At 30.6% G+C, this 15,506-nt stretch overlaps 1 protein-coding gene across 1 annotated transcript; it reads right to left on the minus strand.

The window, feature by feature from the left end:
• Positions 1-11,675: 11,675 nt before the first annotated feature.
• On the minus strand, positions 11,676-14,310 carry LOC147926407 (uncharacterized). The gene is made up of 8 exons (XM_087487053.1): positions 13,816-14,310; positions 13,522-13,725; positions 13,358-13,447; positions 13,185-13,292; positions 12,865-13,090; positions 12,427-12,776; positions 12,050-12,340; positions 11,676-11,963 (listed from the first exon to the last, which is right to left on the minus strand). The coding sequence occupies exons 1-8, from the start codon at positions 14,308-14,310 to the stop codon at positions 11,676-11,678; spliced, it is 2,052 nt and encodes a 683-aa protein (XP_087343179.1).
• Between the last annotated feature and the right edge of the window lie 1,196 nt (positions 14,311-15,506).

The raw sequence follows: 15,506 nt of genomic DNA on the forward strand, positions 1-15,506 counted from the left end.
GTAGATTGGCAGACTTGTATTGACTTTGTCATGTAGAATATGAGTTGACTCTATCCAATATCTTTGTAAATATTCTCTCTGCTTCTCTTGATTTATCGGGTTTGTCGAACTAACCATGAAATTTCTCTATTTAATAGAGAAGATAAAATTATACCCAACATTAATATTTGAAAACTTTTTAATCTAAAATAAATTTCATCGTTAGACATTCAGTTTAATAATCATATTTAACTATTTATTTCATCGTGAAACCATAATTCACTTCTTCATGGATTAGAGTTAAAATTTTAATAAAAAAAAATATGAGCATCATATGAGATAATATATATATTGCTTAGTATTTAAATTTAACAATAAAAATAGTCAGTAAAAAAATCAGTTAACATCCACAAAATTTTGGAAATCCAAAAACATCCTAAATATTATTCTTTTATATATCATAATTTCATAAGTAATACTTTTGTTAATTTTCATCAATTGTCCTAAATATTATTCTTCTATATGTCATAATTTCATAAGTAATACTTTTGTCAATTTTCATCAATTATCCAAAAATTTATTTCTACAAATTCATTTTTTCTATTTTTTTTCTGGTTTCTCATATTACTACATGCATTAAAATCTTTAAAATAAAATATGTAAAACTATACTAATACACATCATGTATTGAATTTTTTCCTTTTTGAGTTCGTTTTCTTTCAAGGTTTTGTGTACTTACTTAAAATAAAAATTTATATTACAACGATAAATATAATTTATATCCAACTAAAATTATGTTAAATAACTTATGTTATTATTTTTAACTTTGTTATTCATTATTTATTGATTATATACATGCTTAATAAATTAAGTTATTGCTTACACATGTCAAATTTTATCGAGAACACACGTATAATATATTAACATATAACTTATGTTATTATTTTTAACTTTGTTATTCATTATTTATTGATTATATACATGCTTAATAAATTAAATTATTGCTTACACATGTCAAATTTTATGGGGCATTCTCAAAAATGCCCTTTTTTCCATACCTCTTTTTAAAAATACCTCTTCATGTTGACCATTTTTAAAACTACCCCTCTTTATATACAAAATGACCAAATTACCCTTTTTTGAGTGACAGCAAGAATGTACAGTCATCAAAATCGAAAATATTTTCCCGCCAAAAAAATTTCCCGCCAAATTCGAAAATTTTTCCCGCCAAAAAATAAAATTTTCCCGCCAAAATCGAAAATTTTTCCCGCCAAAAATATTGAAACTTATACCTTTTAAAAACCTTGTAAACGCGCGTTTACAAGGTTTTTGAAAAGTTTTTAAACACATTGTAAACGCTTTTAAAAACCTTGTAAATGCTTTTAAAAAGCTTGTAAATGCTTTTAAAAGGTTTTTAAACACCTTGTAAACGCTTTTAAAAACTTTTTAAAAGCGTTTACAAGGTGTTTAAAAACCTTTTAAAACTCTTTTAAAAATCTTATAAAAACTTTTACAAGGTTTTTAAAAACATTGTAAAAGCGTTTACAAGGTGTTTAAAAACCTTTTAAAAATCTTTTTAAAAACCATTTGAAAACCTTTTAAAAACCTTTTAAAAACCTTTTAAAACCTTTTAAAAACCTTTTAAAACCTTTTAAAAACCTTTTAAAAATCTTGTAAAAGCGTTTACAAGTTGTTTTAAAAACCTTTTAAAACTCTTTAAAAAATCTTGTAAAAGCTTTTACAAGGTGTTTATAAAATAAGGTAGAAACCTTATAAAATCTTTTAAAAACCTTGTAAATTTTTTTTGGCGGGAAATTTTTTATGTCGAAATTTTTTATCAAAATTTTTTTGCTGAAATTTTTTTCGAAAAATTTTTGGCGGGAAAATATGTCGGAAATTTTTTGGCGGGAAAATTTTGTTTTTCTTTTTATTGAATAAAATAATTTTCATCTAAGGGTAAAATGGTCATTAAAAATTAAAAGAGGGCAAAAATAAAAATGGTCAGAAAAGAGGGTATTTTTGAAAAGGGGTATATCAAAAGGGGCATTTTTAACAAATTCTCAAATTTTATCGAGAACACACATATAATATAATTAACATACAGTGGAAAATATATTGATTTTGTTAGTTTTCTTTTTGATTTAGAGAAATAATTTTTTTAAAATATAAACATGTAAAATCCTGTAAATATAATTAGCATTCTTACTACGTTTATTTTTAAAAAAAAAATTGACATGTGTCAACATCTAATCAATATATTTGACACGTGTCACGATCTTGTTAACGAGTAATTTTGAGATCAAGCTTTATATAATAAGATATGTATATTCAGGGGTTTATAGCAATCTTGGAAAATAATAATTGACAATAATTTAGAAAAAACACTCTTTTTATTTACCTTTAGGCTTGAAATCTATCAACAACATTTTCTTTGTTCTTGTTGTTGTGTACCATTCATCTTGTATCCATATATAGCAACTAGTCTTTAAGGGTGAGGGTAACCGAACTTTAGAGGCTTCAACATGCTCAAAAGCAAACAACATCTGCTGAGAAACTTAGAGAAGCATCACCCGCTTTGAAAGTAATGTTGTCACCAAAAGTAATGCTCCAGTGACTTTTTCTTCAGTTGAATTTTTTAGAGGCTTCAACATGCTCAAAAGCAAACAACATCTGCTGAGAAACTTAGAGAAGCATCACCCGCTTTGAAAGTAATGTTGTCACCAAAAGTAATGCTCCAGTGACTTTTTCTTCAGTTGGATGGTTCTAATTCATGTTTTTGGTCAAGGAATGGTACTTTTATATTTTAGCTCCTTGGTTCTTCTCCTATGTCTGATACACACTCACATGGTGTCTTTGATATGGTCTAATTCGGAATTGATTTTAAATCGTATAATAGAATCTATATCAACATTTTTGAAGTACATTTTGTGTTATGTCCTTTTAGTTTTACTTATTTAAATTTTTATTTACAACATTAACCCCTAAAAAATTTCCAAAAATAGTTTCACGACAGATTTTGTTTCCTAAATCTATATTAACATTTTTGAAGTACATTTGGTGTTTTACTCTTGAAGTTATATGTATTTTTAAAAACTTATTTACAAATTTAATCCCTAAAAACTTTCCAAAATAACATCATTTCAGATTTTGTTTCCTAAATATTTTACATTTCATTCCAACCAAAAATAAAAAAACAGCAATCAATATTGTATATAGACATAAACTATGATATATTTTCCATTTTATTTTCTAAACCTGTGAGTTTTGATTCTTAACATAAGAAGAACTTCGATTCCTAATTATTTAAATATTATAATTAATATATATATATAATAAAATTAAAAATATTATGAATATGTAAAATTAAAAAAATTAAAATACTATATAATGTGGTTATAAAAAGGACATGTTGGAATTAATAAAATATTATTAAATATGTGCTAACACGGGTTAAATCCTCATTTTATTATTTACCAACACTATAAATATTATAATATCTGACATATAAAATCAATTTGTTTTACCTAAGATTGTGTAAAATAATTAATTTATTAGGAAAAATGTGACTTAATCACATCATATAAATGACTTATTGTTGAAGAAAAAGACTTATTATGTATTTAGATTCCTTATTTTTTGTTATAATAATTAAAAATCAAAATAGAATCTCAAATACTAAACAAAGCAAACTAAATATAATAAACAAATGGTCATATAGTATATTACATGTTAAAAAATTAATATAAACATTTAGTCGCACAAGCGGCCGGAAAATTAGGTTATTTCTCTATTTATAAAACACTCAATATTTAACAAACAAATAGAATATAAAATATAAATAATAATAAAACTATATACATGCGGTTTACCGCGGGTTAAATTCTAGTCAAGTAAATAAATAAGAAACTGAACGAACCCAAGTAAATTTTTGGTTAATTTAATTCAACATGATTAATTAATGAGAAAAAGGGGAAAAAGAAAAAGGTAAAGAAATGTGCAAAGACTAGGCTCGAACCGTGCATCACTTACCACCAAAGAAACTACTACTTCTACCAACTGATCCACAGTGATTATAACTACACCATTCGCAAATTAGTTATATATAAATGCAATCAAATAAGACTCACCGGCATTAGAAAAAACTCACACAGTAAAAGTATACCAATTTTTTTTATTATACTCCAAAAACACTAATACGACAAAAGATAAAATAAAAAGTTTAAGTTTTTCTCGTCGAATTAGGGTTTCTTTGCCGGAATTAAAATTAGAGTTTAATTTCGCCGGAATCAATGGCTAACTCCCTTTTCCTATATCTGGAGGGATCGACGGAAGAGCGCGTCCTGCGCCTTTGCCCAGGCGCGCTGGTCTGTTTTTCTATAATGCAAACCACTACATACATAGGTACGAATGAGATTTTCATTAAGCATAAATTTTGATCATTAAATATATATTTTATACCAAACCAAAATAAAAGGTCAAGAAATAAAAAGAACAACATAGTGTTAATATGGAAATTTGGAAGCAAACTAGAACAATATGCTTTTTCATAGCATCAAAATCACAATGCGCATTTTCAGAAGAATTACAAACAAATCTGCATATTTGCATTCAATTTTATCATGATCCTATCTATATATGTATGCGCAAAATCTATCTCTATCGCCAAAACATTTGGTCATGTATATAAAGTTTTGGTTCATGTTTGGAAAAATACACTCTAGTGCAATACAAAAGAACAAAGCCATAATAATTTTAGTTGAAGTGGTTAGTGATATGTAAATGTAACTTGGATCAATCGCAAGATCGTGACAGTTGATTAGAATTGTATATGCTCAATCAAGGTGAAAATGCATAGGCAAACCAAGATAAAAGGTCATGATATCACTCGTAAATTATCTAAACAAGGTGAGAGGTTATTTTAATTTAACTTAATATGTTTTCTTAATACCATTTTTTTACAAAAAATAGTTTAGTTTCTTCATTATAAGTATAGAGTTTTTATGCAAAAAAAAATCACCCAAATGACTATGTAACATTATTTTCTATGTCAAACGAATGGAGGTCAATTACTCCTAGTCAAAAAGTGATATGTCATATAATTTGATTTTTTTTTTTTTTTGGTGGTGTAGAATTTTGATTTTGTTACTCTAATCAGTTTATTTCTCTAACTATAAAAGTAAGACGTGAATGTCTGATACTCTGATACATTGGCAATTATGTTATGTATGCAGCATAACATTTAACAAAAGACATTGAATTCATAATTTACAAGGATTAAATGCATTAGGGACCAATTTAAGAATATAAACCGGATATGAATTTAGTCGGGTTAAGTTAATGCGAATACAAACCGGTTCAACCGGTACACGACCACAAAGAATATGGTTGAGCAGAGAAAAGGTAACCAGTTTATTTCGGTTCAACCGGTACACAACCACAAAGAATATGGTTAATCAGTTTATTTCGCTGCAGTTCTTTACAACACACACAGACTTAAGAGACAAAAAGAAGCGGTTGAGCAGAGAAAAGCCAAGAAGAGAGGCTTGAAATCTGACAAAGATTGGACCGGAGATGGGTTTGTCAAGGAGACTGAGAGTATGGTTTCTAACTAAGTTACTAACCTGATGAAGTTGATGACCACCCAAAATATTCAATAAAAGGTTCTGCAACTTCATTCACAATCAAAATCCCAAAGGCTCTTCCTTTCAATTGTTTCAAAATCAACTTGTTAAATCTCACTTGGTAAGAAATAACTAAAATCTATGTAGCTTAATTTTCTTCTCGTTGTGTACCATTTGTATCCATATCAACCAGTTTCTTTCTTCCTTCAAGTTGGCTTAATTTTTGGCCAATAATAAAAATATCATAGATCACTCAAAGGTGTTGGTTCCGTGAACCATTCTTCACTCAGATGTTATTAGTGTTTTGCAGTTACTCAACTCCAGGAGGCTACTCTTATAAGGCTGTTCACTGAAAGAATTGATTCCGTGAAAGCAGTATGATTTACTAAAACCAATAATGCTCAATATGCTTTTGTCTAGGTACTTTTGTCTTTAACTGACTAATTGGTTCTCTAAGTACATAATATGGTTGTGGGAGAGAATATATATGGTCATGCCTATTTTTATACACATCAGTTTGATGCGAAGAGGAAGGCAACAAACAAGATTGGGCTTTAATATGAGAAAAATAAAATAATAATAACTGACAATAATTTAGAAAAAAACAATTTTTATTTACCTTTAGGCTTGAAATTTATCAACAACGTTTTCTTTGTGCTTGTTGTTGTGTACCATTCATCAATGTATTCATATATAGCAACTGGTCTTTAAGGGTGAGGGTAACCAAACTTTAGAGGCTTCAACATGCTCAAAAGCAACAACATCTGCTGAGAAACTTAGAGAAGCATCACGCGCTTTGAAAGTAATGTTGTCACCAAAAGTAATGCTCCAGTGACTTTCTTCAGTTGGATGGTTCTATTCATGTATTTGGTCAAGGAAAGGTACTTTTATATTTAGCTCCTTGGTTCTTCACTTCTTCTCCTATGTCTGATACGCACTCACATGATGTCTTTGATATGGTCTAATTCGTAATTGATTTTAAACCGTATAATGAGTAAAAAAAAAAAAACTGAACGAACCCAAGTAAATTTTTGATCAAATTAATTCGACATGATTTATTGATGAGAAAAACAAAAGAAAAAAATAATAATAATAACCTGAATCATCAATCATCAATACAATAAAACTTTCATATTTTTCACCAGTTAAAATGAATAACCAATCAAATTAAAATAATTAATACAGCTAAGCACAATATTAGCCAACTAGATTTCTCGACGAAGGAACAAAAGTAATTCTTCGATTTGAGATGATGATAAACTCTGATTTGCCACCTGATGCTTCTCAGTCAACATTCGTTTAACTTCAATCTTCCTCTGATCTCATCACCGCGGTGTTCCGTAACCACATCTCAGAAGTCGGTGACTCCCCAAGATTCCAATCTTAAAAGGAAATCCTCGAGGTCTGATTCATCTTTTAATTTAAACCTAGAGGTACATTAACCAGACCCTAGAGCTATTTAATTTCCTTTTTTTTTTTAGGGTTTGAGTTCCATTTATATTTTCTAATCTTACTGACCTAGAAGAATTACCCAAGTAAAGTGCGACATAAGAGTTCTAATCCACACGGCGGTGCTCGTCAATAGGGTGTTTGGGTCACCAAAACAGAAAATCAACAAGTTTGTTATCTCCTTCTACTAAGTTCATCAGCTCCAAACGGATATTTGTAATTCCTACAAATATATTTTGTGTAAACGGTATAATGCCATTTACATGCTTGATCTTTGGTTCACAAAAAAATTGTTAACACAATATCATTTTATCGTCAAAACAGCCTTTTAGCATTATTAGATGAATTTCGTTGCTCATATACCTATGGTCATGTACTCATGTTCACTAACAACCTCAATGTGACTGTAGGATCTTAGGATTGCTTAATTTCACATATGTGTTGAAACTTAGAGCGATGTAGGTAGAAATAGAGAAAAAAATTGTTCATTAAGAACTGAACGATTTGTAGCTTACTACTCCGGCTACAGCTTCTTTCTACCTTTGGCAAGCTTCACGATTACTTTATCCAAATCTTAGATTTGATGGCACATCAACTACTTTCAGGTTTGACTCCACATGATTTTCCATGTTTGTGAACTCTTTTAATATTTTTTGTTTGGTGAGTTTTAGGTATTACAGTAAAACCTCTATAAATTAATAAAGTCGGGACCATGAAATTTTATTAATTTATAGAAGTTTTCATTTATCGATAAATTAATAATTATTAATTTATAGAGAGATTTTCCTAATTTGGTAAAAAAAATATTAAAAATAAGATTTAATCTTTATAACTAATATTTTTATAAAATCAATTACAATGAAAATAACAATATAATTATCATGTTTTGAAGATATCACTCAAAGATTTTTATGTAGTACAAATATTAAAAATGAACTCTAATAAAAATTAATATGTAGATATATATACATATATTTAGATAATTTTATATAATTATTAATTTATATTATTGATGGGACCATATATTTACAAAAGAGTTTCAAAAAAATTATTATTTTATTATATTATCGAATAGTGTCCAAAATTACACTAGTCCCAACTTGAGACCAGAGAAATTTATTAATTTATAGAAATTATTAATTTACCGAGTATTAATTTATAGAGGTTCTAGTGTAGTTGTGTTATCAAAGAAATTGCATCGTTTTGGGTTAGTTGGTTTTATAACTTTTTTTCTCTTTTGATCATCTAAGTTTCTTGTTTTTTTTTTAAATAGGTGTAGTCATTTTTGTTAAGAAAGGTTGAAGTGAACATCTAATAAACACCAACTTCTGTAAGCTAGGCAGCTAAGTTTTGCAAATTGTATTTTGTTGAGAAAGCATCGAAGTAGATGAAACTGGTACTAATAAAGAGTTTAAATCCCAGAGCCAATAGAGGAACATATTGCAACACAACCAAAAAAAGAGTACCAATGGTCCATGACTTTGGTTTTGGCATTCCTTTTTTTAGGGAAGATTTATTCTGCTTGGATTCCTTTCATGGCGCCTGGAATTTCTCTCAGGGCATTTCTTATGCAGCCCCGGCTCCAGACATGTGCCAGGGATGCAAATGCACAGGGTCTAGTCATTTTTTTCTTTTTTTGGGAAGAAAATAGGGTCCAAATTTTTTTCTTCTCACAAAAACACAGAGAAAAAGGTCCATTTATTTTATTTGAGCTCATAGACTTAAATATTCCTGAGCTGGCCCTGTTCTTATGGTACTGCTTTGTGACACTCAAACTTGGTTTCTTATTTTAGAAAATTTTAGTTGCCTGCTAAAGTGGCAGCTACCAGCTCCAAACAAACTAAAATACAACATGGAGGGAAGGATCCAACATTTGTTGCATGTGATTGATTCTTAGAAACCATATGGGTGCGGTCAATAAGTATAAAGCTAAGGCTTTTCCAAAGCTAAGATCTATCTTGGATATGCATATATTGACAACCTAAGTTCAAAGTGGCATGTCTAAAAGTGATTCAAGATGTTTGGTTCAAGCCGTTGGTCCTCCAAAGCATGGCCAAGACTTCAAAGCTTTATAAAGGATATCTTGTGGATAAGGAGACAATGATTTAAACCAAACACTTTTTTTCAAGGTTGTCAAGCTAGCTAATCAACGTCCACGAATAATTTTTACAAAGACAAATCTTATTCTGGTTTATCATGTTGTATTGGAAAATTGAACTAAATTAGATGGCTTCAATTATTGAGCTTGATTGGCAAAAATATTGTACTTGGTAGTGATATATATATAATGAGTAAGTTCGAGTTATAATAAAAAAAACAATCATATATATATACAATATCATCCAATTTATATATCATTAAAGTAAATTTTAATGTTTATTTATCTAAATATTTAATTTTTTGAAAATCATTTCTTCGGACTCACATACCAATGTGTAGCAAAAACTACAGTAACCACAAATTGTTTAAGTCTAATTTGTTTTTTTTTTGTTTTTTTTACTTTGAAAACTACAACAAATAATAAAAATACGTAAAACAAAAAGAGTTACCATTGACCACTACAAAAAAACTTTATTAATTATGATATCTGATTCCAAACAACGTAAATCAAATACCATTTCAAAAAATATAAAATATAAAATAATTTAAAAACAACCCGCAACGTAGCGTGGATACCGACCTAGTATATATGAAATTTGGCTAACTCTTTTCATATGAGTGTCACATCACATTACAGCATCTGCCACATGTCCATAATTAATGTTAATTTTGAAACATATAGCCTCTTTTCATCTTCCATTCCAAAAGTTAATAATTCATTCATCCTTGTCTACATTTAATTGTAAAAATCATCATTAACTAAAATTGAACTTTTTCATCTTATATAGAGATGTTCTAATAAAGGGGAAGGGTTGGGCCTTAAAGGAGAAAATCACTCAAGATTGATGCAGACATTGCTCAACATCAATAACTAACAAATCAATGTTCGTTGAAACAAATTTTATGTTTTATGTTGAATCTAAATAATTTGAATATTAATGTCTAATATTCATCGTTATTCTATAACCTAACTAACATTTTAGAAATGATTATAGCAATATAAAAATTCAATACAACATAATATATAATTTACAGTTGCATCTATTTATCATAACTTTTCATATAAAAAACTGTTATAATATTTAAATTTTATATTATTTTAAGAAGTTGTGTATTTTAATTTTAATTTTTCGTTGATATATTCGCAGTCATTATTAATTATATTTTGTAATTATAATTAATTATTAGAAATTTGCATTTACTCATTACAACCATTAGTTCAATATTCTCAGTTAGGATCCCTTTATCATAATATTTTTTTAGTTTTAGCTATTTACCATAATTCTTCATAAAATATTTTATATTTATAATATTTAAACAATGTTTTTTGTAAAGTTGAGTCTCTTTACCATAATATTTTTTCTATTATAAGTTTTCATTTTGATAATTGTGTTTTTACTAACAGTTTATGTTTAATATTTATGTATTCAAACTATTCTATTATTTTCAAATGATTACATAATATATAATTTAAAATTTGAAATTTAATTTTCTTTTTTAAATACTTCCCCCGAGGGGTATGGGTCATAGTATGTAATAGAAATATTTTTCAAAAATTGTATGAGTTTTGCATGTTTAAAAATGAGTTATGCTCTCTCCTTTTTTGAGAATTAAAGTTCCAATATGTGAAACATTATTGGGCCAAAATTTAATGATTATTGTATTTACTATGTTAATGATTAATTTTTTATTATTAGGCATGGGTCAACTTTCTTAGGAGTGAGGATAACAAACACAAAAAATAGTGGTTGTAAGTTGTAACCATTTTGTATGCATGTAAAACAAAAAATAAACTATTCCCTCTGTCTCTAAGATTGACGTTTTGAAAATTTCACATATATTAAGGAAAAGTGAAAGTTTTATAAATTAACACATAATTACTTTTTGGTATAAATCTAAGATAACATGTCATATAGAGAAAAACATAAAAATAAAAAAATTCATTTCAATTTTTTAGTATACAACATCAATTTTTTACGAACAATACACTACAAGAAATTTGACTATTGATAGCGCCTGAAAAACGCTACCGTATCATATGATAGCGGTTTGGTAAATGCTATGTCATCGCCCGCGATAAAAAGTCTGACACTTTAGATAACGTTTTTATCGTGCTATTGAATTTTGATATACAATAACGTTTTCAGCGCGCTATTGAATGTTGATAAACAATAACGTTTTTAGCGAGCTATTGAATGTTGACAAAAACTATAACGTTTTTATAACCGCCATATTTAAGTGTATACAATAGCGATTATATTTCGTTATTTTTAGACTATTTACATTTTTATATTACTTTTTGTAGCATTCGTTTTATGCTATTTGTTTGGATTCCTGATTTACGACAAAATGAAGTGAAGAAGAAAACTTTTATAAAATAACATTAGGTTTTCAATCCAACTAACCAACATAATCCACACAATAGTTCAATAAACTTATAAACTAGTTAGCCAAACATAAACACCACACAATTGTTCAAGTTCCAAGCTAAGGCCCTAGTTTGTTTCTAACACAATTGTGTTGAACTCAAGACCCTACAATCTTATCAGTAGGCCATGCCACTGTTGTACCTAAAGCATCAGCAACACATTCCACTTCTGCACTTGGTCTCCATACTTTGGCTGTTCCAATCTTTATAATTTTAACCCATACCTTGCTAGCATTAGGTCCTAAGGGTTTACAGTGGACTGTGTCTTCCGGATTGGCTGACATGACTATACCTTCTGCAACGATCTCTCCTGAGTTTTCACAGTCCAACAACATGCAAGTCTTCTTTCCATTTGTTGAGCTGTTAGCGACGCTGCAGCTTATACTCTACCACTCAGAACAAAATTAAAGATCAACTCAAGATCATTATATAACATTTGACTAACTTAAAATTCAGTCACTGGAAATTATACCTTAGGTGATGATGCTTTTGGTGATGCTTCTCTTGAAGGTTGAGTATTGATCTTGTTAATTGGCCAGGCAATATAATCTTGAAATACATGCTCCATCAAGTAATTTTCAGTAGTTGGTCTCCACAGATAAGCATCTTTCTTAACCACCTTATCAACCTTCACTACTGCAGCATTTGAACCAATACGAATATCATTGATCACTTCGTTTGGATCAGTAGACCATATATGACCCTCAGCAACTATCTCATCCTCCTCCACATTACAATCGTAGATGATGACCATGTCATGTACCTAAGTCAGTCATAAACAAATATATATCAGAACAAGGAATGATAATAATACAGTTTCATAAAAATCAACCAAAATCAAAATTTTACCGATGAATCAGAAGTTTGGTAATCAACCATCTTGATTTTATTAGCTGGCCATGCTATTTTGACTCCCACAGCTTGGGTAAGTGATCCAACAGTTTTAGTTGGCCTCCAGAGAGAAGCATTTTCTACTAGTACAGACCTAACAATGACAACTGAGACATTAGGACCAATTGGAATATCAGCAACCTTGTACATTGGTTCAGACGAGCAGTACTCTCCTTCACCGACAACAACATCCTCTTTTGAGTACCAATCCAGTAGTTGACACATACGAACATCATGTCTACAACTACTACCCAGGTCCGAGGTAGAAACATCATCAGGCTGTTCACAGAAGAAGTTGAATTTTAAAAGCATACATTGGAATCATCAAGCATTGTTGACCAATGTGAGATAAAGATTAACTAACCTTATTCCCTTTAGACAAGAACTGAAGTTTATTTTCAAGATTTTCAACCTTGTTGACCAATTCCTTCTGCGTTTTCTCAAGCTCATACACATGTGCATCTCGAGCCTGAAGGAATCCTAGCTTTGTTGAAGTGATCCCTTTGCCCATCCCTCTAAGCCTTCCAGGTTTGTCTCTTCCTAACACCTGGCTCACAGCATCCTCTCTAATGCTAGTGCTAGCTGTAGATGCCATTTCACTATCAAGAGATTTTATTTTTTCCTGACACAAATAGTGAAAACAGAATTCATGTGAGTTCTATAAAACTAGTCCATATTCAATAAAGATTCAAACAAAACAATCCCATGTCACTTACAACAGTATCGACAAATTTCTCTCTCACAGGTCTCCCATCTGAATGAGTGTGTCCTGCTATCCATACTTTGCTCCTTGACACTTTGCTTGGGTCTGAACTTTTTTTCTTCTGCAGTTAACAACACCACATCAGCTTTGCGTGAAAAATAACAGCAAATATTAACATCCACATACCATATCATCAGCTAGTCGAGTCATTCCTTTACGACTTGAGGTGTGTGGAATCTGCCCCTTTCTCAGTTCCCTGAATTTTTCACTTACAACCTATAAACAAGCCCATAATCAATAAAGATTCAAACAAAACATATTCAAGCATTACAGATTTTGAAATACACAACCTGAAATTCTGCACTAGTCTTAGACTTCACCCACTTTTTCCAAGCTGCAACAGATTGGATGTTACTTGGTTTCAACTCCAGAACCTCTTTATTATTTAGTTTTCGTACTTTAGAGACAAGCTTAGACTTAGAAGACCGCCAAGTATTATTCATCTGCCCCAAAAGAAACTCTTTTTGCCACTCTTCAGTTACATTGAACCTTGCCTACAATATTTGTGAAACAGTTTAAACAACTTGATGATTAGTACACAGACTCATATAAGAGGTAAATTAGCAAAAGTAATTAGGAAATACCTGAATTTGCTCCCACATCATGTCTTTTATTTTAGGATCCAAATATCTCCAGTCATCAAGAAGAACTGGCACATGCTCTCTTACCAAAATACCCATGAAGGATGAAAGCAAGACTGATCCTCGACCTACATGTGCACCAAGAGAATTCCATTCAACTTCAATTTTCTCTTCATGGTGTTTAGCAACTCCACGCATTTTAGTTGGCCCTCTTGTTCTCCTTTTCTTGGTTTCCTGAGCTTCTCCAGCTGTTGATTGCACATTTTCTTCTAGATCAGCCTGCTGCTCTTCTAAATCTCCATTGACTTGCCTATCTTCTTGGCCTTCATTGTGATGCTCATCACTATCAACATCATTGACCTGCCTGTCTTCTTCTCTTTCTAATCCAATTTCTTCCACAGCCTTACTGCGTTTCCGGATGGGCTTTTCAGGGACTGGAGGGATGCCTAGCTGACGGTTACTGCGTCTAGGAATGATTGTATCCATTTTCTTCGACATTTTCATATACCTGAAACAGAACTGTAATAAATTTTAGTACAAGTAATCCTAATCCAATTAATTCACTACTAAGACCCCTTCACAATCTTCTCTATCAAAGAAACTCTCATCATCAGAAGATTCGTTTCCAAAATCTTCATTTTGCGGAACGGATGGTGCAACTACAAACTCTTCTTCTGTCTCTAGCTCATGATACCCTCTTGGTGGCGCCCTCATCACTACAGACCAACTTGAGGAGTCATCTCTAGAATAGAAAACTTGTTTAGCTTGGGAGGCCAAAATATATGGATCTTGGAGGTAGGCAGATTGGTTGACATTGAGATTCACAAGTGTAAATCCTTCTTCTTCTTTTACACCATTTCCTTTGTTGGCCCACTTACACTTGAATAGTGGTATCTGAAACATATGGTAATCTAGCATAATTATCTGTTGTATAACTCCATAGAACACAACCATGTCCGCCATCTGTCTATTATCTCTAGCACTAGCTCTACACATGCTAAAAGCTTCATAAGTTACTCCACTATTCTGAGTCTTGCGCATTACGTCCTCAGTGTGAAATCTATGCCCATTAATGACAAACCCCTTATAGGTTTGAGCTATATTCCTTGGTCCATGAGCTAACCATCTCAATTTCTCTGAATGATGTTCTGAGTTACCAGGGATCTACATATCCACACAAAGTATTTAAAGTTATTTACTATATATACATAGTAATAAGAAAATAATACTGTGTAAATATACAAGATCTAACCTTATCTTTTACCCACTGTGAGAACCTATCTGCGTGTAATTTCCATAAAAGAGTTTCACTTTTACGACATCTCACATCCATTGATTGCAATTCCTCAAGGTGCATACTGTTACAGAACATCAGATAGTTAGTTGTAAACATTAAACTTTCAAACTTAGTTGTTAAACTATAAGAAATAAGATGAGACAAAAGACAAACTTACTCTACATATGGACTCATCACTGCCATGTTCATTAGAACATATCTATGGGCAATGTCTCTCTCTTTATCACTTAATACCCCTTGAGCAGCCTTCTGGAATGGGCGTCCTTCAAGTATTCCCCCAGGGGATCCAACATCTTCATTACGGTTGATTGTTTCTTCCACCGGTACAGAATTTTGTAGGAACTCCATGCAGAATGCAATACACTCCTCAGCTAAATAACCTTCAGCCATACAAGCT

Source organism: Camelina sativa, chromosome 15 (assembly GCF_030686135.1).
Source record: "Camelina sativa cultivar CO46 ecotype springtype chromosome 15, ASM3068613v1".
Lineage (NCBI taxonomy): Eukaryota > Viridiplantae > Streptophyta > Magnoliopsida > Brassicales > Brassicaceae > Camelina > Camelina sativa.